This window comes from Agrilus planipennis, unplaced genomic scaffold (genome assembly GCF_000699045.2).
Source record: "Agrilus planipennis isolate EAB-ADULT unplaced genomic scaffold, Apla_2.0 scaffold3, whole genome shotgun sequence".
NCBI lineage: Eukaryota > Metazoa > Arthropoda > Insecta > Coleoptera > Buprestidae > Agrilus > Agrilus planipennis.
Window position 1 is genome coordinate 175,582 of NW_020442460.1, and position 26,058 is coordinate 201,639.

At 33.9% G+C, this 26,058-nt stretch overlaps 1 protein-coding gene across 2 annotated transcripts in view; it reads right to left on the reverse strand.

Moving 5' to 3' along the window:
• Positions 1-3,135: 3,135 nt before the first annotated feature.
• Positions 3,136-26,058, reverse strand: part of LOC108737843 — a 69,114-nt gene continuing 46,191 nt past the window's right edge. Inside the window, exons 4-5 of one of the 2 annotated variants that reach the window (XM_018470971.1) lie at positions 14,760-15,041; positions 3,136-4,532 (exon numbers count right to left, since the gene is read on the reverse strand). In XM_018470971.1, the coding sequence (XP_018326473.1) occupies positions 4,443-4,532; positions 14,760-15,041 (372 nt within the window). In that variant the 3' untranslated portion in view covers positions 3,136-4,442. Of the gene's footprint in view, positions 4,533-6,676; positions 7,306-14,759; positions 15,042-26,058 lie in introns of those variants that run through there. The other variant, XM_018470972.1, reaches the window with a different exon arrangement.

Genomic DNA, 26,058 nt, shown 5'->3' on the forward strand with positions numbered 1-26,058 from the left:
GTTAAAGATATTAATTTTTTNTCCCGGACTTTTCATTGCTGTTTCCTGTAGAAGTATCTATAATTTATATCACGGATGACTTGACTTATATACATGTATTTAAATTATTGGTTAGTAAAATTAAAATATGACGATTATAATTACGAAAATTTGCGTAGGGAGCTGTAGATTCCCTGCGTTAACTTCAGAAAGTTAATCCAGCACAAAAGAAGTTGAAAAATTAAATTACATTTATGGTAGTAATTCTAAGTACTTTTTTGTTACTTATTAGTCAAAGTAACACTTCCAAAGTACTCTTATCTATTAAGTAACTATTACGAATACTTATTTGTATATTCTAAAGTCCATTTCAGATTTAAAGTCATACACAGCAATAGACAGAAAAAGACGATCGGTGATGTACTTTCTGTTTTAAAAAAATTGTATAGTGTCCGACCGGAAGTTCGGTTTCGGTTTCGGTCGAGTTTTAGCAAAAAAACGAGCCGAAACTACGACCGAAACCGAAACTGCGTTCGGAAGTTCTCGCGCTCTGCTCGGTCATGTTCGGCGCGATAAATTCCATCCAAGCGAAGTATACTCTACTTATTCAAATAAACATCTCACATATTTTAAGTATTTTTAAGGCGCAATTAAAGTATTTCCTTAAATGAGGGATTGTTATGTTGATTTTGATTTGATTATCAATAAGTGAAAATGTCAAAGACTGCAGAGCTATGTGATTTAAAGATAAAAAAATAAAAATGACTGATTATAATAACGTTTTCTTTATTTTTCTCTGAAAACATGATCCTTATAAAAAAGTTTCGGTTTCGGTTTCGGCCGAAACTGAGACCGTTGCCGAAATTCGGTTTCGGTTTCGGTCGTAAAAACCAGTTTCGGTCGTAAAAACCAGTTTCGGTCGGACACTAAAATTGTATCTAGTCAAAAATCGCTTTGGTATAATAGTGATAATACTTTTACTATGAAATGGACATTAGGTATCAGATAAGAAAAATCGAAAAATTATTTAAAGCTTTATATACATATATCTAACACGTATGAAACGTTAAAATTAATAAGTTTTTGTACCCGTTATTTATCTTTAATAAACAGAACCATCACATACTGCAAATTTAGGAATAGTTTCATAACAATATCCATTTATTAACTATATTTTTCAACTCGCTATCAAAAGATTTTCTTTTAACAGTTGAATTGTTATTTTAAAGTGAAAGAAGAGTACGTGGTAATTACTTTATTTAGAATTCTGGTCCCTTGTAATTCAAATAGTCTGTACGAAGTAGCTTTTCAGGGTCTTGGTCCGTAAACTATCCGACGTAGATCGCGATTTCCAACTTATTTGCTCTTCTCAGCACGCCATAGGTCGTCTCGATAAGGTACCGACCAAACCGAACATAACGGTGTTAATAGCAAATGTTTTTTAATTTTTTTAGGCAACTTAGTCCTAAAATTGTTAATAGGTACTTTTTGATAATGAAGGAACATATTAAGAGCATATTTCAGATAAATGTAGTAATTAAATGATGGAGGCGTTGAGCATGTTACAAGTGTTTAAGTGTTACTTCTTTGAAATGGTAAATGGTGATGATGTTGATGTGACATATTCCATATTTTCCTAGGTAATTATCCAGATTTAGGGTTCCAGGCCAAAATCGCTCCTAATGTTCTTTTATCGATTTCCGGTCATTAATAGAATTAGATATTACAAGATGGGGGAGACAGTTTTTTATGACTTCATAAATAAAAAGAAAAATTTTTTGAATGATATTTTTTCAAAATTCAAATCAGAGTTGTAAACTGTAGGTACTGGAAGAGATGGGTGAGAAAATCAGGGCGGAACGAGGCGGTGTTAAATGTTATGCAAGCTTTTAATCTCCTTATCTCACGATTTTTACTGTGTAAAATTTTTTTATTAATATTAAAAGAAGAAATAGCTATACATACACCATATACCCTATGATGTACGCTGTAATAAAAAGAAATGTTCCTCCCTTTCCTCAAATACAATCATTGAAGCCTCAGAAATGACCAAAAATCGATGAAAAAATTTTTGGAACGATTTTGGTCTGGAGCCGCAATTCTAGGAATTGTATGAAATTTCGATATCGTACTAGGAAATGCATAAAACTAATGGTTTCTAGGAATAAACAATTCTAATATGTCAGCCCGCCTCCTGCGGGCACGGACATTCGATAAACTCCAATCTGTCATAAATCTACCGAACCAAAAAATGACATCACCAATTTTTTTGAAAATATCACAAAAAAAATTTTTTTTTTATGAAGGCAGAAAAAACTGTCTCCCCCACCTTCTAATATCTAATTCTATTATATATACGTAGAATTACTGGAAATCGATGAAAAGATTTTTGGAGCGATTTTGGTCTGGAGACCCAATTCTGAACAATTACCGAAATGATTTAGTCATTACTTTGTATACATTTGGAATTGCTTTTTGAATTCATTTACTTGTGGGCAGATTCGGTTTTTGTGGGCTGCAGTTTAGAACAAAAGAGTCCCTGTATTGATCATGTATTGATAAATGACTTAATTAATTTTCTGTACAAGAGTGTTGCCCAAAAAAAATTAAAACCATCTGCTTCCATCATACTCAAGCGTAGTATTAGGTAGACAATGAGACTACTTGAAATTGAATGTAACAAAAACTTTCATAAATACTACTAATAAATAGTAAAAGCTTAATGCTCTACTAAATTTAATAGAAATGCGTGGGTGGGTACATCAAATGTTTGTGCGTCACAGAACCCCAGTTAACGGAAAGAGCAGGTATTTTGATGTTTGCTTTGTGCTCATTTTGAAATCAATAATGCATTAACATAAAGATAGGAGACGAAAAATTAGAAGAAATAGCTGATTCTAGGTATCTAGGAAGTTAGGATCAGTAAGGATATAAAGCAGAGAAGGTTAGAAATGGAAGTCAATAAGAAATAGGCCAGATAGGTTGGTAGGACCCCTCCTCAGGCATTAAGGTGTAGTCAGAGACATACTAGAGGCAGAAACAGGATTTAGGAGGGGTAGAGGTAGACCTGGATTAGATTACTGTTCGCAAATAGTTAAGGATGTGGGTTGTTCTAGTTTTAGGGAAATGCGAAAGCTCAGGATAGGAAAGAGTGGAGGTGCGTGTCCAACCAGTCTTAGGACTGACGACCTTAAATACTTCAATGGACGGATACTGCTATATAACAACAGTAGTTGGATGTTGGAGTTAAGGTTAGACGAAGATAATATAATTTGAATTCCAAATGAACTTAGTGATGATAATTCAAAAACTTCATTTGACTGTTTTTCCGTTCACTGTGGTTTTAAAAACAAACTATATTGGATTAGACACAAGAGTGTAGTTTTATAAATAAGTATATACATATAACAATACCGATGTTTATAATAAACGTCCAAATTTGTTATTAAATTTGAGCCTCGCTTACAGTCATAGATCTATGGATGCGCGGAAGGATGTTGAATTTTTGGCACTTAACTTTGAAGACATAAGTACAGTACCTACTTATAATAATGTTAACGAAATTAGATAGGTAGCTGCCTAAAGGAAGAATCTCAAAATACTTTTTTCTGAAGTCATGTAACAGAATTTAACAAAACTTGTAAAAAAGCCCATAAAGGACTAAGATGTACGGAGTAGACAAATCGATTGACTTTATTATTTATTCATTAATCTGTGGGAGCCTTCCATCAGGTTACATAAAGTTGTGCTTGAGGCAACACCATAATTTGAGATTTGTTCAGTAGGTGACCCAAACATTTTAATCAATAATTAATATCGACTAGGTATATTACTTGACATAACCTATTCTCTATTTTATTCATATTGTACATAAATGACAGTTTTCTAGAGCGCATTCATTTACGTATAAAACAAATAATATGTTTAATTTACGGTATCTTGTGTATTAAAAAGGCTTATAGGTAATTCAAATTGTGCAACTCTTTAAAAGAGTAATTCCTAAACTACAAATCCTATAAAATACGCTTGTTGGAAAGCTCCCAACGTATAACTATTGTTTAGAAAGTAAAGTGAGCTTGAAATGTCATTTCTGTATTGTATGAACCAACTGAACTGAACGGGAATCTGTAACAAAAGACGGTAGCGTCATGGCGGTTTACGCTACTGCCTTGTTTTACGTATAAAGCGTACAAAGTTTTCAGATGAAGCAAACTTGCCCATCCTGCAGTACAAAAATACAAAAAAGCATTGAAGAATGTCGAAAAATTTGAGAGTTTCAAGTGTTGGTGAGGCTAAAGTTAGAAACAAACGTTTGGATAAGGTTCGTTCAATTTCTTTGTTGTGTAGTTCGTTTGGAACTTTGTTGATCACACAAAGCCACGCCAAGCGATTTGCAAGCAGAATGTAGAAAGATTAAGGCATTTTTCTGCATTTTACAAAAATGTTCTTTAGGTTTTTAGTCACTAAACATCCTGACAGCAGCTCGTTTCTTTAATCGATTCTTGTGGCTGTGAATCACTTATTAATGCGTCCAATTCTGATGGAGATGTTAACTGAAACAAAAATAAAATCTAGTTTAAAACATCCAAAATTTGAAGTTTCTCAATGTAGTGTTTTAAAAACAGTAGGTAACAATGAAAATAAAGAACATCTACATATTTCACATGTGTGATGTTGTACAAATTACAGTCGAACTTCTGTAACTTAAACTTCTATTATCCGAAATGTTATATACGAAACACTTTAAGACACTCAACAGTGAATAATATTAAATATTTTATACTATAAATTACCTCACGTTAATGAACAAAAGTTGTTATTGCTGTTACACCCTCGCCGGGAATAGAAATCGGGATCATTGGTTTTACGCACCAGTGCTCTGACAACTAAACTCATTAGCTTGAGGTAATTTTATAGTAATAAAAATATCGAAAATGCTTTTTAACTAGGATTTTTTCTGTCCTACATTGTTTTTACACTAAATAAAAATAAATTTTATAAACTCTAGTTTCTCCATTCCTCTAACTCGAATTAATTCTAACACTGTTAAATGTTATAGACATTGAAAATATTGCATCAGTTTATAATTAAACAGCACAAGCGGAAAAATTTAATTACCCTACTTTTCCCTCCTATCATAAAATTTATCTACTAAAATTACAATTCGGTTGGATACTTTGCTCGAAGTGTTTTGCTTCTTAACCAAAATAATTACTCCATTAATTAAACGAATTCAATTTTAAAGATCAAGGAAAACGACTCGGAAAAGTTAGTTCCCTGAGGAATTTTAATATCCAGGAAGTTACGTATCAGTTAAGAGATACATCTGTCTTTTAGATCCTGGCATCATTTGAACTTTGACTACTCAAATATTTGTATTAGGTAAATAGTATTTTACAATAAAATAAATTTGTTTACTTCGTCAAAATTATTACCGATTTATTTAGTCATAAAGTTTCATTGTCGAGTTTTATAAGATTTACGAAAAACAAAAGTGTCTACGATATAAAAAACGTAACAATTATTATTATAGCATATAGATAAACCACTTCTGTTGTGCGTCCATTAAATTTTTTATTTTTAAAAGATTTCCATGCAAAAAAAGCAGCCAACATCGAAAATAGAGAACAAAGAAAATACTTACGACATTTAGATATGTATTTCAGCATACATCGATGTAAGCCATGCAAAAAAACAAAGTGACAATAAAACACCAAGGATGCCGTAATAAAACTTTATTTTTAAGTACGAATGGTATAAGTAAGTAGTAGTAAAAAATGGTCCACAATAACAACTGATTCATACATACAACATACATTATCAAAAAATATACGAAGTGAAAAGCGTGCAAAATAGCACATAGAACAAGGGCAGTAATTGCATGTTGTGAACAGATGAAATGTTACACCAAAAAGTCATTCCGATTTTTTTTAAGTACAGGATTTTTCAAAATTCAGGCCAATACGTCACAATAATTGAACGATTTTATAACCAAGGGAAGTTTTACAAATTTCCTAATATTTGTGTATCTGTTTTCTATTGAAATTCATTGATGCAATGTTGACAAAAACAATTTGCAATATAATATGTCAAATATAACATTATTGCTGCATTATTATTACCAAGAAGATTAGAGATAGGACTTATTTAATGTAAGGCGCAAGTATCTAGGGTGTCACCAAATTGTGCTCGGTCGTCCGCTGCGCAACAAGGTAGTGCGCATCCGATTTCTACAACTATCTAACGAAATTGCTTCAGTGTCTAATCGTCTTGGTTATCATCATTAGTAATTAATTACTCCATGTATTACTGTATTTTATATTATTTTCAGGATTTATTTCGCGTTCTTCAATACTTCATAAATATTTGCCCTAATCAATGAAAAATCCAACATATATTAAGCAAAACCAATAATTAAAAAAAAAAGTCAAAAAGGTTTTTCACATTTGTACCTACTATATGGTGTATCATTTTATGTAGGTAGGTACAAATCGGTAAATATAATTGCTTCATAGGCCCTAGGTAAACTGCAACCAACTTGTTCTACTTAAACTTTTCAACAAATGTAAAACTGTAATTATCATATATCATGTATCTACGATTTCATTTGTTGCAATTTACCGTGGCCAGATGTGCTCAATTTTTTGAAAAAAATATATAAAAACATATGTATGTATTTACAAAACATGGTATTGGAAATAAATAAAATTTGTAGGTATACAAGGAAGCGGTTGTGTATTATGTAAAAATCTATTGAATATTATAGTTTAACTTTGATCTCTATAGATATTGCACTTCTTCATTTTTCGAAAGTCGATATTAATTTTTTTTTTAGTTTGAGCAATTTAAAATATTTATACAACTCAAACTTTTGAATTTTTGAGAATTTTCTTGAATTTTATAAAAAGAAATGCGTGATGATCCCGGAACCTTTCAGAAAACTCCACAAAACCCCGGGGTTCCGCGGAATACACAATAGGTACCAGAAGAATTATTGCACATTTTGAACCATATTTTCTAAATTTCATGTTATACAAACGTTAACAGCCCTTTGAGTACCCAAGGAGTATTTAACTGTTAATTTTGATTTTCATAGGTGCTAAATTTTCGTAAAAATCATTTTTCTAAAGCGTTTCAGACTTCTCAGTATCTTTTTTTTTTCGTATATTACTTTCAGGTCCCTTACATTTAAATGTTGATATGTTTAATGTTAGACTTAAAATTAAGCAATTGATAAGTTTTTAAAAAATTTTCGGTTAGTTATTAATTAAAGTATCTCGGTCTATCATCACCAAGTGCCAGCAACACATATTCCAAACCCTTTTCCTAAAAAAAAGAAGAATAAAATATAATTAGAAGAAAAAGACAGTGAACAAATCTAAACAACAACCAATAATTTAAAACACACATAAATGTACATATATATGCATTTACAAACATGCAAAAATCGTGAACTTTTGAAGTGTTGTATGTACAGAATTATAAGACATTGTACATTTAGTCAGTTCGTTAGTGTCCGACCGAAACTGGTTTTTACTACATTTTCACTTATTGATAATCAAATCAAAATCAACATAACAACCCCTCATTTAAGGAAATACTTTAATTGCGCCTCCAAAATACTTAAAATAGGTGAGATGTTTATTTGAGTAAGTAAAGTAGACTAGACTCATTTTTCTTTTGAAGATTATTCATGCTTTTTTTTATATAATATTAAACATAAAATTACTTTTGTTATTGTTACCTAATATCACAATAGGTATAGGAACTTAATATTTAAGTAATAAACAAAACAAAATAAATCACTTTTATCTTAATTAAGAACAAATTAACTTCTTCTAAACTTAATTCGTCATGTTGAATGACACTAAACTTCAACAGAAACAAAAGGTAAACGACTAAATTATAAACTAATCGTGATCATAATATTGCAAAAGGCGACAACTACTAATAATTTCAAGTTGGTACCTGTAATCATTATTTCTTATTAGTATTCATAGTTAAACAATCTTATGTTATGGCGAAATGTCTACTAATCTACTTTGCTTGGATGGAATTTAACGCGCCGTTTCGGTTTCGGTCGTAATTTCGGCAGGTTTGTCGCCGAAACCGAAACTAAACCGAAACTCGTTTTTTTGCCGAAACTCGACCGAAACCGAAACCGAACTTTCGGTCGGACACTACAATTCGTCATAATAGTACGAAATTATTAAGAGTATCGGGAAAAGGTGTTTATAAAATTTTTGTTCAATTGAGTTTACTTACATTGGATAACTATACAGGTTGCGAAAGAGTGAACTGTGACATACACAGTATGGGAATTGCCGCTTTCTAGATATGTGTCTTCACATATAGAGATGTGCAAAATGGTTTTTTAAAAGTATTTAAATACAAAATGCAAATACTTTTTTGATTTGTTATTTCAAATGTAAAATACAAAATGGACTTCTCTTTCGTACTTTAAATGCTAAACGCAAAATACGTATTTTCAAAATACTTTTTTTTTTAAATATTGGAGTTTTAGGTACAAATATTGAGTGTAAATTATAATATATCGTGAATCGGTTCGTACAGACTATGTTGATGACGTCAACGCGATCTTTCAATAATCTTACACTATCTCATTTTTGTTTTTTAAAAAGTTTTAATTAAAGGTAGAACTAAAAACGAAGAACCATTTTTTAAACTATTTAAAAAAATAGGAACGTGAGAACTCATTTAATTCTATACGTATAAAACGTGATTTTAATGAAGTTGAAGAGCTTTCAAAGAAATCCGAACTAAATAGAGCAAACCTTTCGGGGAAAAACTCAAACTCGTCAGAAAGCTCATTGAGAGCTCTCGGCAATTACTTTCGACTAGAAATCGCGTAACTTTGCCACATAGGTGTTTTCGGTAAACAGAGAATGCAGAAGAAAACAAACAAACACAAACGTTTCTTTATTTTATTACCGTCTACAAAATTATCCCCGCAAATAACTGAATTACATTTTAGCTAAACTATTTACTTCTTGATTAAGAATATTTACCAGTGACTCTAGCATTTAAATTGTAGGCAAAGACCGAATATAAATATAAGAGACGAAGAATTGGAAGAAGTAGCTGATTTTAGGTATCCAGGAAGTCAGATAAGTCAGGACGGAAGGAGCAGTAGGAATATAAAGCAGAGGATAGCGCAGGGTCGGGTTGCCTTCAATAAAAAGAAGTCACGTCTATGCTCGCGAACGGTTAATTTAGAATTTCGAAAAAGATTGTTAAAGAGGTATGTTTGGAACGCAGCGCTGGACGGGTGCGAAACATGAACGGTGGAAAAAAAAGATTAGAAGCGTTCGAAATGTGGTGTTACAGACGAATGATGATGACACCGTGGATAGAAAAGGTTAGAAATGAAGAGGTATTAGAAAGAATAGGAGAACAGAGGACTCTATGGAAGTCAATAAAAAATAGGCGAGATAGGTCAGTATGACACTTTCTCAGGTATGAAGGTCTAGTCAGAGACATATTAGAGGCAGAAACGGTAGTTATGAAGGGTAGAGGTAGACCTAGATCGGATTACTGTTAGCAAATAGCTAAGGATATGGGATTGTTCTAGTTTTAAGAAAATGCGATGATTAACTAAGGATAGGAAATCCTGAAGGCGCGTGTCAAATCAGTCTTAGGACTGATGACCTTATGATGATGAAACAGATAAAGGCTTTAGGACGTACATTGGTACAAAATAAAGTAACATTATCTTTATAAAAAGAATTACTAAATTCAAAAAGGTGTAACTTTGCGACTAACAGTCTTGAAAAACCTTAAAATATCTACTTTTCAGTAGTATACAGAAGTGAATAACTTTTGAATTAATTTTTACCACTACAGAAGAAAAATTTATACTGCTGTTACGCCCTCGCCGGGGATGGAACCCGGGTCCCTATCTTTACACACCACTGCTCTTGCTTTAATCAAACGAGAAATTTGCCAAAATAAAAAATAATGATGGGTCAAACGGTTAATTAATTTATAATTATAGAAAAATAGGGACCGTTTGGAGGTCCCGTTTTCTGTGTGATCTAAGATCCCTATTTTTATATTTTTTATAGTTTGTTATAATAGTACGAAATTATTAAGAGTAGCTGGTAAAGGTGTTTGTAAAATTTTTTATTTAATTGAGTTTACTTACATTACATAACTATACTGGTTGCGAAAGTGTGAACTGTGGCATATACAGTATGGGAATTAAATAACATAATTCCCATACTGTATTATTATTATTATTATATTACGTGTATTCGTACGTGAGTGTATGTGTCTGTAGACATGTGCAAAATAGTTTTATTCTTATTTTTTATTTATTATTTTATTCATTAGCCTTTTACATTTAGTAGGTTTGATTTAAAGTTATTGTCAATAATCTGCTCAGATTTTATTGAATTATACAAAAATCACCTACATCCTTCACCCAACTCGTTTGAATATTTATCATATCTGTGTCTAGATTACATCTCACATTCAAACATCCCATTTCCTTCCAACCCTTTTCAATTAATACTAGCATACCTATACGTCTGCTCTATTACCCTTGCGTTCATAAATCTTCCACTTTGTCCCATGTATAATGCATAAAGTAAACGTTTTTATTCGCACGAAAATCCATGTTTACTGAGCACCATCGATTTCTCTTACATTCAAAAACGGACATGATTCATTTCATTTGAGTACGAACGCGCACACAATCGACATCGCCAGATGAAAGGGGAGAAAAGCAATAAGGGTTGATGGTAGCAACGTAACAAATATACGTGTTTATATGAATTTGCGAGAGAGTGGTACCAGAACGTTTGCCACTATGGGAGTTCGAAGTGAGTAAACAACAAAATGGACGATTTTATTAGTAATAATAATTTGAAAGGAAGGGGATAGAACAGAGGGTTTCTGTAAATATTGCAAGCACATGATACGAAGGCGATTATCCTTGACCTTAAGCTGGTGCTTTCTAGAGACTAGACACTAGAATATAAATTACATTTCTTTATTGAATGTCTATTAAACCTTTTGGTTGTTTTCCTTTCATTCCTTTCTGGAATAACGTTTGATAACCGGGAACACAAATACTTCATTTAAATCACTCGGTTCATACTAAATATATTAGAGAGAGAGAGAGAGAGACACCCAATATGATAAATTTTACCTTATTATGAATATATAATAAGGTATATATAATTATTGTTTGAACTGGATGCACACTTTTTGCACTCGACTTGATTTTTGCTAACTAAGTTGACATCAGTGATGTGATTTATTTGAAATATATGCATTTAAAATGCAAATACAAAATAAAAATGCNGAGGTCCCGTTTTCTGTGTGATCTAAGATCCCTATTTTTATATTTTTTATAGTTTGTTATAATAGTACGAAATTATTAAGAGTAGCTGGTAAAGGTGTTTGTAAAATTTTTTATTTAATTGAGTTTACTTACATTACATAACTATACTGGTTGCGAAAGTGTGAACTGTGGCATATACAGTATGGGAATTAAATAACATAATTCCCATACTGTATTATTATTATTATTATATTACGTGTATTCGTACGTGAGTGTATGTGTCTGTAGACATGTGCAAAATAGTTTTATTCTTATTTTTTATTTATTATTTTATTCATTAGCCTTTTACATTTAGTAGGTTTGATTTAAAGTTATTGTCAATAATCTGCTCAGATTTTATTGAATTATACAAAAATCACCTACATCCTTCACCCAACTCGTTTGAATATTTATCATATCTGTGTCTAGATTACATCTCACATTCAAACATCCCATTTCCTTCCAACCCTTTTCAATTAATACTAGCATACCTATACGTCTGCTCTATTACCCTTGCGTTCATAAATCTTCCACTTTGTCCCATGTATAATGCATAAAGTAAACGTTTTTATTCGCACGAAAATCCATGTTTACTGAGCACCATCGATTTCTCTTACATTCAAAAACGGACATGATTCATTTCATTTGAGTACGAACGCGCACACAATCGACATCGCCAGATGAAAGGGGAGAAAAGCAATAAGGGTTGATGGTAGCAACGTAACAAATATACGTGTTTATATGAATTTGCGAGAGAGTGGTACCAGAACGTTTGCCACTATGGGAGTTCGAAGTGAGTAAACAACAAAATGGACGATTTTATTAGTAATAATAATTTGAAAGGAAGGGGATAGAACAGAGGGTTTCTGTAAATATTGCAAGCACATGATACGAAGGCGATTATCCTTGACCTTAAGCTGGTGCTTTCTAGAGACTAGACACTAGAATATAAATTACATTTCTTTATTGAATGTCTATTAAACCTTTTGGTTGTTTTCCTTTCATTCCTTTCTGGAATAACGTTTGATAACCGGGAACACAAATACTTCATTTAAATCACTCGGTTCATACTAAATATATTAGAGAGAGAGAGAGAGAGACACCCAATATGATAAATTTTACCTTATTATGAATATATAATAAGGTATATATAATTATTGTTTGAACTGGATGCACACTTTTTGCACTCGACTTGATTTTTGCTAACTAAGTTGACATCAGTGATGTGATTTATTTGAAATATATGCATTTAAAATGCAAATACAAAATAAAAATGCCTATTTGATCTTGCATTTAAATACTTTTTTGAGAAAAAGCATTTAAAATACTTTTCCAAATCAACTTAATTTCATTCCACTACAGATTACCTCAAGTTAATGAGGAATAATTTTTGTTGCTGCTGTCTTACCCTCGTCGGGAATCGAACCCGAAAGATATTCTTAATATTGGGATCCGTCAAATGGGAGAAGCCTAAAAAAATGGCGCCGATTAGGGAAAATTTATCGTAGTTCCTATAGTGTACCGTGCAATTTCCAAGTTTTTAAATTACGATAAAATGATAAGTATTGATACAATATGTGATTGGGCTGACACAAAGAGTCTCGGAAAGGAAATTTCTTTGATGGTGAGCGTGTTTTTAATGCCAATCACATTATAAAATTCGGAAATAACAAATCCGGAAGCTAGCCTTCAAATTCCGTCAAGTTTACTGCCTACTTTTTACAAATTTCGGATTTAAAAAGTGATTCACGTTATATAATTGGTGAAGTGATTCTGGGTGATTTAAGCATTATCATATCAATGAGTTGCACGTGCAAAACCGATTTAAGAGAACGTTGCAAACACATTATTGCAACTTTGTTGTATTGCAGCAGGTAGGTTCTTAACCTCAAAATACTTATATCCTATCATTAGAATTGTGTTAAATCAATTACTCAAGAATAAATAATTTCTCACTTTATAATGTTAGTATGATTCTAGTTTTAAATATTAAGGTTATGGCTGATGGTAAATACTTGCTGAAATATAATCATGTACATTAAAATAACGTGAACAAATTTTTATTCCGGAATTCACTTCCTTGATACCTACTGCTTTCGTTCAAGTTTCTATTAGTTTACTTTTTCCTCTAATTTTCCGAATATATTTTTTACATATATAAAACGGTTAGTTTTTATTGGAAAGTAGTTAATGTAGGTGAAGAGTGAAGATCTATGTCTGAAGTGCTATTGCAGCTTTTCCATGAACATATTAACTTTTTATTTGATTTAACTTTAGAAGAAAACTTCGTCGACTTCATCATCAAAACAAATTTTACTTTTTTAACGTGTTTTATTATTTTAATAAACAATTTTACAATTTGCGTGCACAGTTCCCTCATTCGAGTTATAAATTTTGCCACCATATGGTGTATGCCCATTTGACGGATCTCAATAATAACTTAATATTATTAGGTTACTCGAATTCGCCTGTGTTTAAATTTCGTTCACGAATTAGATAGAAATTAACACAATTGAGCATGGACAAATTGATAATAAGAAGACGAAAAAAAGAAAATAAATAGAAAAATGGCTTGTACATCCCACACATACATTTGCAAAATATAGGCTCGTTTATTTTTACCCGCAGGCAGGGTAAACAAGATCTTTAATAAATATTTAACCCCCTTATTAATGAATCAATGTCTACCACCACCACTGTTTACTTTTGTCAAACACGAGCTAACAATATCCGTCCTAATGATGGTTACGTGGGATTTCATCGTAATACGTACAAATTGTCACTATTCATTTGTTCCAAGAAGCAACAGCGTGTAATAACTATGCAGTGAGGATAATTAGTCTTTAATTGAAACATCAAAATGAAAATCGTTTTGAATACGACGACGTTTTGTAAAACCAAGTTCAAATTGAGTTGTCACATTAGTGTTGTCTGTGAGCTATATCAAATAAATAATTCTTTTCAATTATTTTTCTTTTTGTTTTCTATTGGGCTTCATGTCTGTGTTATTTATCACTCCTTGTAATATTGTGTTAAGGAGAATACAGATAAAATTAGAAAAATATATCAAATCAAATGTCATTAACGAATAATCAAGAAGCTAACGTAAACTTACTTTCTTGTAAAGTAAATTTATGCTCAAAATACATAGATTTTAATTTAATAACTGATCCTGATTACTTTATTATTATTGGTATATATTCTCGATGTTTTTAGGTTAAGTTAATTTAGATTGAATTACATTAAGGGAAATTAGGTTGAATTAGGAAAAGTGGGGTTAGGTTTTCGCCTTCCATTTTGAATCTGAACATTAAAATTATGATCGATAACAAACTCATAGTCAAAAGAATTACATAAATTATATTATTCTCTTTAGGAAATTTTAATTAGTAATACTTTATTGGACATATAAATAAGAAATAAAACATCTTACCTGCGTATCTCTTCTTTGAACGAGAACGTCTATACTGTTGACGGCTTCCAACTCAGGCGGCCTATCTTCTTCTTCGACTTCAACTCCACTATCTGGGCAATGCATACAGCAGCATCGCACTCCTGTCATTATAAGTCCCAGAAGGAGTAACGCCGACCCTGTGCCTAAAAAGAAGTACCTGTGGTCCGCATCAGCGGCATTTGGAGTTAACTGGACCAAACCTACTACCAGAACTATTGCTCCCAGTAAAAGAGAACCAACAACGATCTGAAGAGTCGAAATCTGCAAACAAAGGAGTAACTCATTAACTTGAGGATTGTTATTGTCTAATTCTAAGTTTTTTGACTTAAGATGCGCATAGTGTTATTAAATGAGAAGTCCATGACAGTGGCTAAAAATTGTGGATTGAAGAACTGGAAAGAAACAAAGAAACTTAACAATGATAGAGTAGATAGAAAGATAATGCATAGAGCATAGAGACACTGTAATGTGTCGATATCTCATCGATCTATCCGATCTACACTGTGATACAAAGTGACAAGTGGGGAAAGCTTTCAGGAATCGTGAGAATACCAGAAAATTTGCATTTAGAGAGAGATGATCCGGATGATAGAGAGGAAGATCGCAGAATAGTGACAAACTGTCAAGGGATAGATTATTGTCCTAGCACGATCCTGCCAGAAAATCTACCAAAACAGAACAAACTTCTTGAATCCGTTAAACTCCAATCATTGATAGTTTTCTTAGTCGTTCAATAACAAAGGATTCACCATCGAGAAGGGATAAACTTTCAAGCGATTTTCTTGACGCTAAGAAAACTTCGGATTCAGTCGTGCAGACTACTAATTTCAAAAGTTCGCCACAACGTTGCATGTGTCAGTATAACACGATCGAGTTCTATTAAAGTATGAATCGAACGACTTGTTGAGAAATTGACTTGGAAATAGTTGTACGGTTTAGAAAATTTCTGAACTCACTTTAGTCGAACTTCGGATTGCAATTTTCTCAATCCTTATTATTACTCATTCTGCAAACGTGTCGCTTCGTCTGTCACATGAAGTGTTGCTAAAGTGTCGCATGTTATTAGGACGATAAAACCTGTTAAATCTTTAACCATATTGACATAAACCATTGTATAACAAGTGTAGAAAAAGAAGTAGATCTCCATGAGAATTTTTACCATCATCATCATAAGGTCGTCAGTCTTAACACTGGTTGGACACGCACCTCCACTCTTTCCTATCTTGAGCTAATTTTCGCATTTCCCTAAAACTAAAACAACCCATATCCTTAACTACTTGCGAACAGTAATCTAATCTAGGCCTACTTGTACCCCTCCTAACTTCCGTTTCTGCATCTAATATGCCTCTGACTAAACCTTCATATATAAAATCCTATGACATTGTTAGTTACTTAATAGTAGACTAATATGCAATATTAATTTGAAATCATTTTTTCGATTTTTTTATTTACCCACTACAAACTACCTCAAATTAATGAGGGAAAAATTGTTGCTGTTGTCGCACCCCCGCCGGGAATCGAACCCGGGACCTTTGGCTTTACGCACCAATGTTCTGACCACTAAACTACGAGAGGTGACAACAACAACCACGACCAACCGACCTACAAGGTTAACGATCCGTCGAACTAATGTAACTATATACTGAATATACTATGATTAAACATACATATAATTTAGATATCTTTTAGAAGTGAGTTAGTTTAATATGAAATATTATTCTGAAAATTCATTTCTGAATTTTTTACCCACTACACGCTACCTCAAATTAATGAGGGAAAAATTGTTGCTGTTGTCACACGGCCGACGAAATATATATATAATTAAGTTAATAAAACAATTAAGTTAATAAAAATCGACGGATCGTTAACCTTGTAGGTCGATTGGTCGTGGTTGCTGTTGTCAGCTCTAGTAGTTTAGTGGTAGAACATTGGTGAGTAAAGTCAAAGGTCCCGGGTTCGATTCCCGGCGGGGATGTGACAACAGCAACAATTTTTCGCTCATTAATTTGAAGTTGTTTGTAGTGGGTAAATAAAAAAGTAGTGGGTTAATAAAAAATCGGAAAAATGATTTCAAATTAATATTGTCTAAACCTTCATGTCTGAGAAGGTGTCCTACTCACCAATCTCGCCTATTTCTTATTAATATTAACTTCCATAGAGTCCTCTGTTCTCTTACTCTTTCTAATACCTCTTCATTTCTAACCTTCTCTATCCGCAGTATCTTCATCATTCGCTTGTTTTACCACACGTCCAAAGTTTTTTCCGATCTTTACTCTTATTCTTGGAAAACTTTATCTAGGTATCAGAGACTTTTTGAAATGTAAGATCTATTACTAACTTGACTTAGAGGTCTCCTGTTTGATGGATAATTCTCAGTGGATCGATTGTTTCATTAAATTGTACCATCCGTTACAATTTCGTAAAAAGGCTTTCAATATTTATCTTAAATTGCGATCAGTTTAACGTCTATTAATAGAAAGCTCCCTTTTTGTTACCGTCACTGGAGACACAGTCATTACAAGTGTATAAGTATCAAATAAAGCGTCATAATCGTTTACAAATCAGATTTTCCCCTTTAATTTTATTGACTCTCATCAAATGGTACAAGATGAGCAAATATCAATAAATGGCGGTAAACAACTGCGCGTTCGAATAATTGTACATGAGGGCGATTGTTTGTTTCAGAATAACAATCATGTTTCTGTTTGACTGCGTTTCATGTTTGGGCATTGAACAGGGGATGTCTGCAAAGAGAATGGTCACTTGTTTATAAGCTACCGGAACAAATTTCTTCATTGGGTGTCCTATTAACCTGTCTTGTCTATTTCTTATTGACTTCCACAGAGTCCCCTATTCTAAATTTTCCATTTTCGATACTTGCCTCATTGTCCTAACATTCCACGCTCAGACTCGTGAAATATTGCACCTACCCCTATTACACCTATTGATGACATCCCCCGAGGTAGGACCCGACCGGACATCCGAATGGAGGACTGGTTTACATCCGAAGTGCTTTACTCCTCCACTCTTTCCTATCTTAAGCTAAATCTTGAAATTCCCCTAAAACTAGAACAGCCCACATCCTTAACTGTTTGCGAACAATAATCTAATATAGGTCTACCTCTACCCCTCCTAACTCCCGTTACTGCCTCTAATATGTCTCTGACTAGACCTTCATGCTGGAGAAGGTATCCTATTAACCTGTCTTGTCTATTTTTTATTGACTTCCACAGAGTCCCCTATTCTAAATTTTCCAATTTCGATACTTGCCTCATTGTCCTAACATTCAACGCTTCGACTCGTGAAATATTGCACCTACCCCTATTACACCTGTTGATGACATCCCCCGAGGTAGTCCCCGACCGGACATCCGAATGGGGGACTGGTTTACATCCGAAGTGCTTTACTCCTCCACTCTTTCCTATCTTAAGCTAAATCTTGAAATTCCCCTAAAACTAGAACAGCCCACATCCTTAACTGTTTGCGAACAATAATCTAATATAGGTCTACCTCTACCCCTCCTAACTCCCGTTACTGCCTCTAATATGTCTCTGACTAGACCTTCATGCTGGAGAAGGTATCCTATTAACCTGTCTTGTCTATTTTTTATTGACTTCCACAGAGTCCCCTATTCTAAATTTTCCAATTTCGATACTTGCCTCATTGTCCTAACATTCAACGCTTCGACTCGTGAAATATTGCACCTACCCCTATTACACCTGTTGATGACATCCCCCGAGGTAGTCCCCGACCGGACATCCGAATGGGGGACTGGTTTACATCCGAAGTGCTTTACTCCTCCACTCTTTCCTATCTTAAGCTAAATCTTGAAATTCCCCTAAAACTAGAACAGCCCACATCCTTAACTGTTTGCGAACAATAATCTAATATAGGTCTACCTCTACCCCTCCTAACTCCCGTTACTGCCTCTAATATGTCTCTGACTAGACCTTCATGCTGGAGAAGGTATCCTATTAACCTGTCTTGTCTATTTTTTATTGACTTCCACAGAGTCCCCTATTCTAAATTTTCCAATTTCGATACTTGCCTCATTGTCCTAACATTCAACGCTTCGACTCGTGAAATATTGCACCTACCCCTATTACACCTGTTGATGACATCCCCCGAGGTAGTCCCCGACCGGACATCCGAATGGGGGACTGGTTTACATCCGAAGTGCTTTACCCCTCCACTCTTTCCTATCTTGAGCTAAATCTTGAAATTCCCCTAAAACTAGAACAGCCCACATCCTTAACTGTTTGCGAACAATAATCTAATCTAGGTCTACCTCTACCCCTCCTAACTCCCGTTACTGCCTCTAATATTTCTCTGACTAGACCTTCATGCTGCAGAAGGTGTCCTATTAACCTGTCTTGTCTATTTCTTATTGACTTCCACAAAGTCCCCTATTCAAAATTTTCCAATTTCGATACTTGCCTCATTGTCCTAACATTCCACGCTTCGACTCGTGAAATATTGCACTTATCCCTATTACACCTGTTGATGACATCCCCCGAGGTAGTCTCCGCCCGGACATCCGAATGGGGGACTAGTTTACGTCCGGAGTGCTTTATCCCAGAGGATGATATCATTTAAGTTTGATGTGTTTTACTTAGGATATCTTAAAAGAGCTGCTACCCTCTTTCAGGGACTTGTCTTAGTCCGGTTTCTCTTTAAGAGCCCCCCATTATGGTTAAGCCTATGGTCCGGCTCCCTAAATCATCAAACTCGCAAGCCGATCCACCCACTCTAGTTTGTACAAGATTTGCGTCAAGGTTCAAGTCCCGTCGGATCCTGAATTATAATACGACTTGTTTAACATAGAAAAAAGGGAGACTTTCTTAAATAAATAAATAAAATAAGAGACTCACCACATTTACCAGTAACACAATTTTACTGAGCGGACACGTGTTTTTCCCACTTCAAAAGTAATTGGCGAGACTCGTGTCAAACTCAGTAAAATTGTGTTAGTGGTAATTGGGGCGAGTCTCTTATTTTATTTATTTTTACGACTTGTTTGTTTGATAAGGAGGATAAAAATAAGTAAGGTAATAACATATCTTTACAGAATATGTGGAATAGGGCGAGAAATCTCCTTTTTATAGTGATTAAGTTCAATAATTTATAGAGGACTTCGCTTTGCTAAACTGATTACAGTACAAATTTGGTCCACCTGGAACATATACTTCCTGAAATATTGTAAAGCTGTTGTTTTTAATCATAACACCAAACGCTTTTGAATCAAACATGTGCCTCATTATTATATTCCTTCTTCAATTTCCACGGTTTAAAATTTCTTAAAAAATCTAATAAAAGCTAAGAGAAACTTTGTAGTCACAGTACCTCTTTCAAGCGAAGAGAAATAATTAGTACTTAAAACCCTTATGTTAAAAACACTTCAGACAATAAATGTAAGAGATACTTGACAACTTGGCACTTTATGAAAACAATTTCCTTTGAAGAATTTAAATTAAAATTTATCGTATAATCTCAGTATAAAAGCAAGACAATAAATTTCCCAGTCGATCCTTTCAGTTAGTGATTTTAGAAGAAAAATAGAAACCGAAGAAAGTGTTACAAGGTTTTGGTAACAAAGAAATGATCGATAAACATGGAAATGTGCCAAAGTATCCTTTCACTTCCTTGTTTACTATGCTCTGGATGTAAATAAACGCATTTATTATTATTTAGGTCTTCTGTATTGGCTTCAACACAATTTCAGTTTTAATTTGTTAAAAACTGCTCTTAATTTTATAAACTCGTTTAATTCTTCATACGCTGAATTAGAAATGAATTTTCCCCTTTCTAATGCCAGTATTTCCGCTTCTCTAATAATAATTTGAACAGAAGCGCGTTGTATGGACAATAAAAATGGCGTTTCAACGTAGGTGTTGGCACGTAATTCCAATTTCGATACTTGCCTCATTGTCCTAACATTCAACGCTTCGACTCGTGAAATATTGCACCTACCCCTATTACACCTGTTGATGACATCCCCCGAGGTAGTCCCCGACCGGACATCCGAATGGGGGACTGGTTTACATCCGAAGTGCTTTACTCCTCCACTCTTTCCTATCTTAAGCTAAATTTTGAACTTACCCTAAAACTAGAACAGCCCACATCCTTAACTGTTTGCGAACAATAATCTAATCTAGGTCTACCTCTATCCCTCCTGACTCTCATTTCTGCCTCTAATATATCTCTGACTAGACCTTCATCTCTGAGAAGGTGTCCTATTAACTATCTATCTCGTCTATTTCTTATTGACTTCCACAGAGTCCCCTATTCTAAATTTTCCAATTTCGATACTTGCCTCATTGTCCTAACATTCCACGCTTCGACTCGTGAAATATTGCACCTACCCCTATTACACCTATTGATGACATCCCCCTAGGTAGTCCCCACCGGGACATCTGAATGGGGGACTAGTTTACGTCCGGAGTGCTTTACCCCTCCACTCTTTCCTATCTTGAGCTAAATTTTGAAATTCCCCTAAAACTAGAACAGCCCACATCCTTAACTGTTTGCGAACAATAATCTAATCTAGGTCTACCTCTACCCCTCCTAACTCCCGTTACTGCCTCTAATATTTCTCTGACTAGACCTTCATGCTGCAGAAGGTGTCCTATTAACCTGTCTTGTCTATTTCTTATTGACTTCCACAAAGTCCCCTATTCAAAATTTTCCAATTTCGATACTTGCCTCATTGTCCTAACATTCCACGCTTCGACTCGTGAAATATTGCACTTATCCCTATTACACCTGTTGATGACATCCCCCGAGGTAGTCTCCGCCCGGACATCCGAATGGGGGACTAGTTTACGTCCGGAGTGCTTTATCCCAGAGGATGATATCATTTAAGTTTGATGTGTTTTACTTAGGATATCTTAAAAGAGCTGCTACCCTCTTTCAGGGACTTGTCTTAGTCCGGTTTCTCTTTAAGAGCCCCCCATTATGGTTAAGCCTATGGTCCGGCTCCCTAAATCATCAAACTCGCAAGCCGATCCACCCACTCTAGTTTGTACAAGATTTGCGTCAAGGTTCAAGTCCCGTCGGATCCTGAATTATAATACGACTTGTTTAACATAGAAATAAGGGAGACTTTCTTAAATAAATAAATAAAATAAGAGACTCACCACATTTACCAGTAACACAATTTTACTGAGCGGACACGTGTTTTTCCCACTTCAAACGTAATTGGCGAGACTCGTGTCAAACTCAGTAAAATTGTGTTAGTGGTAATTGGGGCGAGTCTCTTATTTTATTTATTTTTACGACTTGTTTGTTTGATAAGGAGGATAAAAATAAGTAAGGTAATAACATATCTTTACAGAATATGTGGAATAGGGCGAGAAATCTCCTTTTTATAGTGATTAAGTTCAATAATTTATAGAGGACTTCGCTTTGCTAAACTGATTACAGTACAAATTTGGTCCACCTGGAACATATACTTCCTGAAATATTGTAAAGCTGTTGTTTTTAATCATAACACCAAACGCTTTTGAATCAAACATGTGCCTCATTATTATATTCCTTCTTCAATTTCCACGGTTTAAAATTTCTTAAAAAATCTAATAAAAGCTAAGAGAAACTTTGTAGTCACAGTACCTCTTTCAAGCGAAGAGAAATAATTAGTACTTAAAACCCTTATGTTAAAAACACTTCAGACAATAAATGTAAGAGATACTTGACAACTTGGCACTTTATGAAAACAATTTCCTTTGAAGAATTTAAATTGAAATTTATCGTATAATCTCAGTATAAAAGCAAGACAATAAATTTCCCAGTCGATCCTTTCAGTTAGTGATTTTAGAAGAAAAATAGAAACCGAAGAAAGTGTTACAAGGTTTTGGTAACAAAGAAATGATCGATAAACATGGAAATGTGCCAAAGTATCCTTTCACTTCCTTGTTTACTATGCTCTGGATGTAAATAAACGCATTTATTATTATTTAGGTCTTCTGTATTGGCTTCAACACAATTTCAGTTTTAATTTGTTAAAAACTGCTCTTAATTTTATAAACTCGTTTAATTCTTCATACGCTGAATTAGAAATGAATTTTCCCCTTTCTAATGCCAGTATTTCCGCTTCTCTAATAATAATTTGAACAGAAGCGCGTTGTATGGACAATAAAAATGGCGTTTCAACGTAGGTGTTGGCACGTAACAACTCCCATCTTTATTAATCAAACATAACCTCGACCTTGTCTAGCGTCAGGCATTTATTTCGCAATATAAATTACATCCTTTTGTTGCTCTACTATTTGTGCTACGAAACGATAAATCTTACTCCTAACAAAAATTTATAATCCTTGTTCTCAATACAATTGCAATCGCACTATAGTCGAAATTTTAGAAAAAATATAAGTAGTTTTATTAATAGAAATATTTAAAAAATTCGCTTTAAATTGTATTGCGTTTGGGATTCGCCATCTATCGGATTTACGACGCGATTTTTGTCCGTATCGTATTATTTAACTATTAGATGGCGCTGAGTTCGTTCACAAGCAAATGATATTTAAGAAAAATAAAAACAATTTTGGCTACATACATTTTATTGTATTTGTTGGATCATCGGTAAGTTATGCCAATGCAGCATTGACTCTCTGATAAGTTTTGGTATTGAAATTCACACCTGGAGATTGTAAATTTCACTAAATTGTGGTTGACAGTTCACTGCGCAGTAGAGCATTGCGCATCGATTTGGGCGTAGGTGCAATCATTTGTCATTTTTAGTTCGATAAGCGCATGTGCGAATCGTAGTAAGTGAAGTAGGGAACACCCCCTTTTGTTTATGTTTGACAAGCATAGAGGTAAAATAGTTAGAATGGGCAAGTCTTATGCATCCCTGTAAGGGCGGTGATGCATGAGATGAAAAATAGTGGAACCCTCTATCTTTATTTAATGGAGATTTTGATTGGCCGACACAGCTGATAATCAACTGTGCATACTCAAAATAAAAAGGGATAGATAATGTCTCTTTATTTTCTGTTTCTTTCTTTTCAATAACCACAGCTTTTGCCGACTTAATCCTATGATCCCTAAGTTGACAACTAACAGTACCAAAACCCCTTGCATTACTAATCCTTTATCATTCAGGAAGCATTTATTGAAGCTTTAACGATCAATACGAAATGTTCAATACGTAAATCCAATAGAACTTCGAATTTTATTTACCTCACCACCGTTTGTTACTTCGGCAGATTAACCACATAACTTTTATAACCAAATACATCAAGTATTGGTTGTGAAAACTCATATTCCCTATGTTTAGATATTAAACAATAAACTGCAGGGAATCAAATAACACGATTGGAATTGTTGTGCAATAATTTTGGTAAAATGCTTCCAGATGTTATCAGAATTTAACCTGGAGCTTTTATTGCAATTTTCCCCTAGCAATTCTCTTAATTGATTCGCGAACTAGACTTTTCCGGCTCCATAAAACAGGCAGGCAACTTCTAGAGAGCAAAGTTCAAACGAGGTTATTCACATTCACGGTTGCCGCCGAAGATTGCTATCCAATCAAACAATTCAATTAAAATTCTGTTAAAAAAAAAACACAAAACATAGTATCACTACTATCTAGCAATATTTGCTTTAATCTACATTATCAAAAAGAAAAATAACGTAATCACGCCTTAACTATTTCTCACAGGTTCTAGACTTCAATATTAATTTTTTGTTTCAGGTGTTTGTGTGATTTGTGTAAAAGTGCAGACCAAGACTTCTTCAGTCAGCTACCATATGCCATATTAGCTACAATTTAAAGGTACATTTTTAATTTAATTTTTCTTTTAATTTTACATAGTATTTTAGTCAAACACTCATTTCGACACCCAATGTGTCATCTAAATGAGGATTTTCCACAACATTAAGTTCATGGAGATCCGTATTTTATCAGACATAGATCGCGATTTTGGTCTCATTGGATCTCGTTAGCACGCCATGGACAATATGAATAGAATATCTACCAACTCTAGCTGCTGCCTCTGAACAGCGTTTTGTAAACTAATGCAAACAACGTAGTGAACGCCATCTGTAGAATATTCCTACATTTTGTGGAATTCAAAAATGTAATTTTACATAATATTTTAGTTATTATTACACTCATTTCGACACCCAATGTGTCATCTAAATGAGGATTTTCCACAACAGTATGTTCATGGAGATCCGTATTTTATCACCCATAGATCGCGATTTTGGTCTCATTGGATCTCGTTAGCACGGCATAGACAATAGCAATAGGATACATACCAACTGTAGCTGCTGCCTATAGGAAACAGCGTTTTATAAACTAATTCAAACAACGTAGTGAACGCCATCTGTAGAATATTCCTACATTTTGTGGAATTCAAAAATGTAATTTTACATAATATTTTCGTTATTATTACAGTCATTTCGACACCCAATGTGTCATCTAAATGAGGATTTTCCACAACAGTAAGTTCATGGAGATCCGTATTTTATCACCCATAGATCGCGATTTTGGTCTCATTGGATCTCGTTAGCAGGCCATAGACAACAGCAATAGGATACATACCAACTCTAGCTGCTGCCTTTAAACAGCGTTTTATAAACTAATGCAAACAACGTAGTGAACGCCATCTGTAGAATATTCCTACATTTTGTGGAATTCAAAAATTGTTCAACAAAGCCAACTGAACCCAGAATACTGACTACTACGAACTTTATGTTCTTTAGTTTCTTATAAACCTTGTCGAACATTTTTGATTCCCACAAAATGTAGCAAGTCTCTACTAGTGGTGTTCACTGATGCCTATTTGTAGTAATTCAAGAATTTTCCGGCATTAGACCAGACCCCTCGGATAGTTGCTTCAAAGTTTTGGCAGACCACTAAGCATACTAAATAGGCTTTGTTTTCGCATCAGTGCTTATGAGATATGCTTACGAATACATCAGGTCGATTTATTTATTTAGATACAATGAAATACTCTAATCAGATCTCATATATTTTGAAACAAGTTTTGGACAAAAGTTGTATGCTCTCAAAGGAAAAATCAACTGGTTACCTCGAATGTAACCATAACCTTGAAGCTCTTTTCTAATGGGAATACTTATTATTGACCCCGGCTTTAAAAAGAGCAGGAAATTTTGTAATCGAAATTACTCTTGACATGGATTTATTCTCAATTATTTATGAAGAATAGCTACTAAAAAAGGGTGATACTGATTCCAAAATTTCCTGACGCTGGTCGCAAAAAGCTTCAAGATCAAGGTCGAAATCACACTCAAGGTCACTGGTTGATTGCCCCTC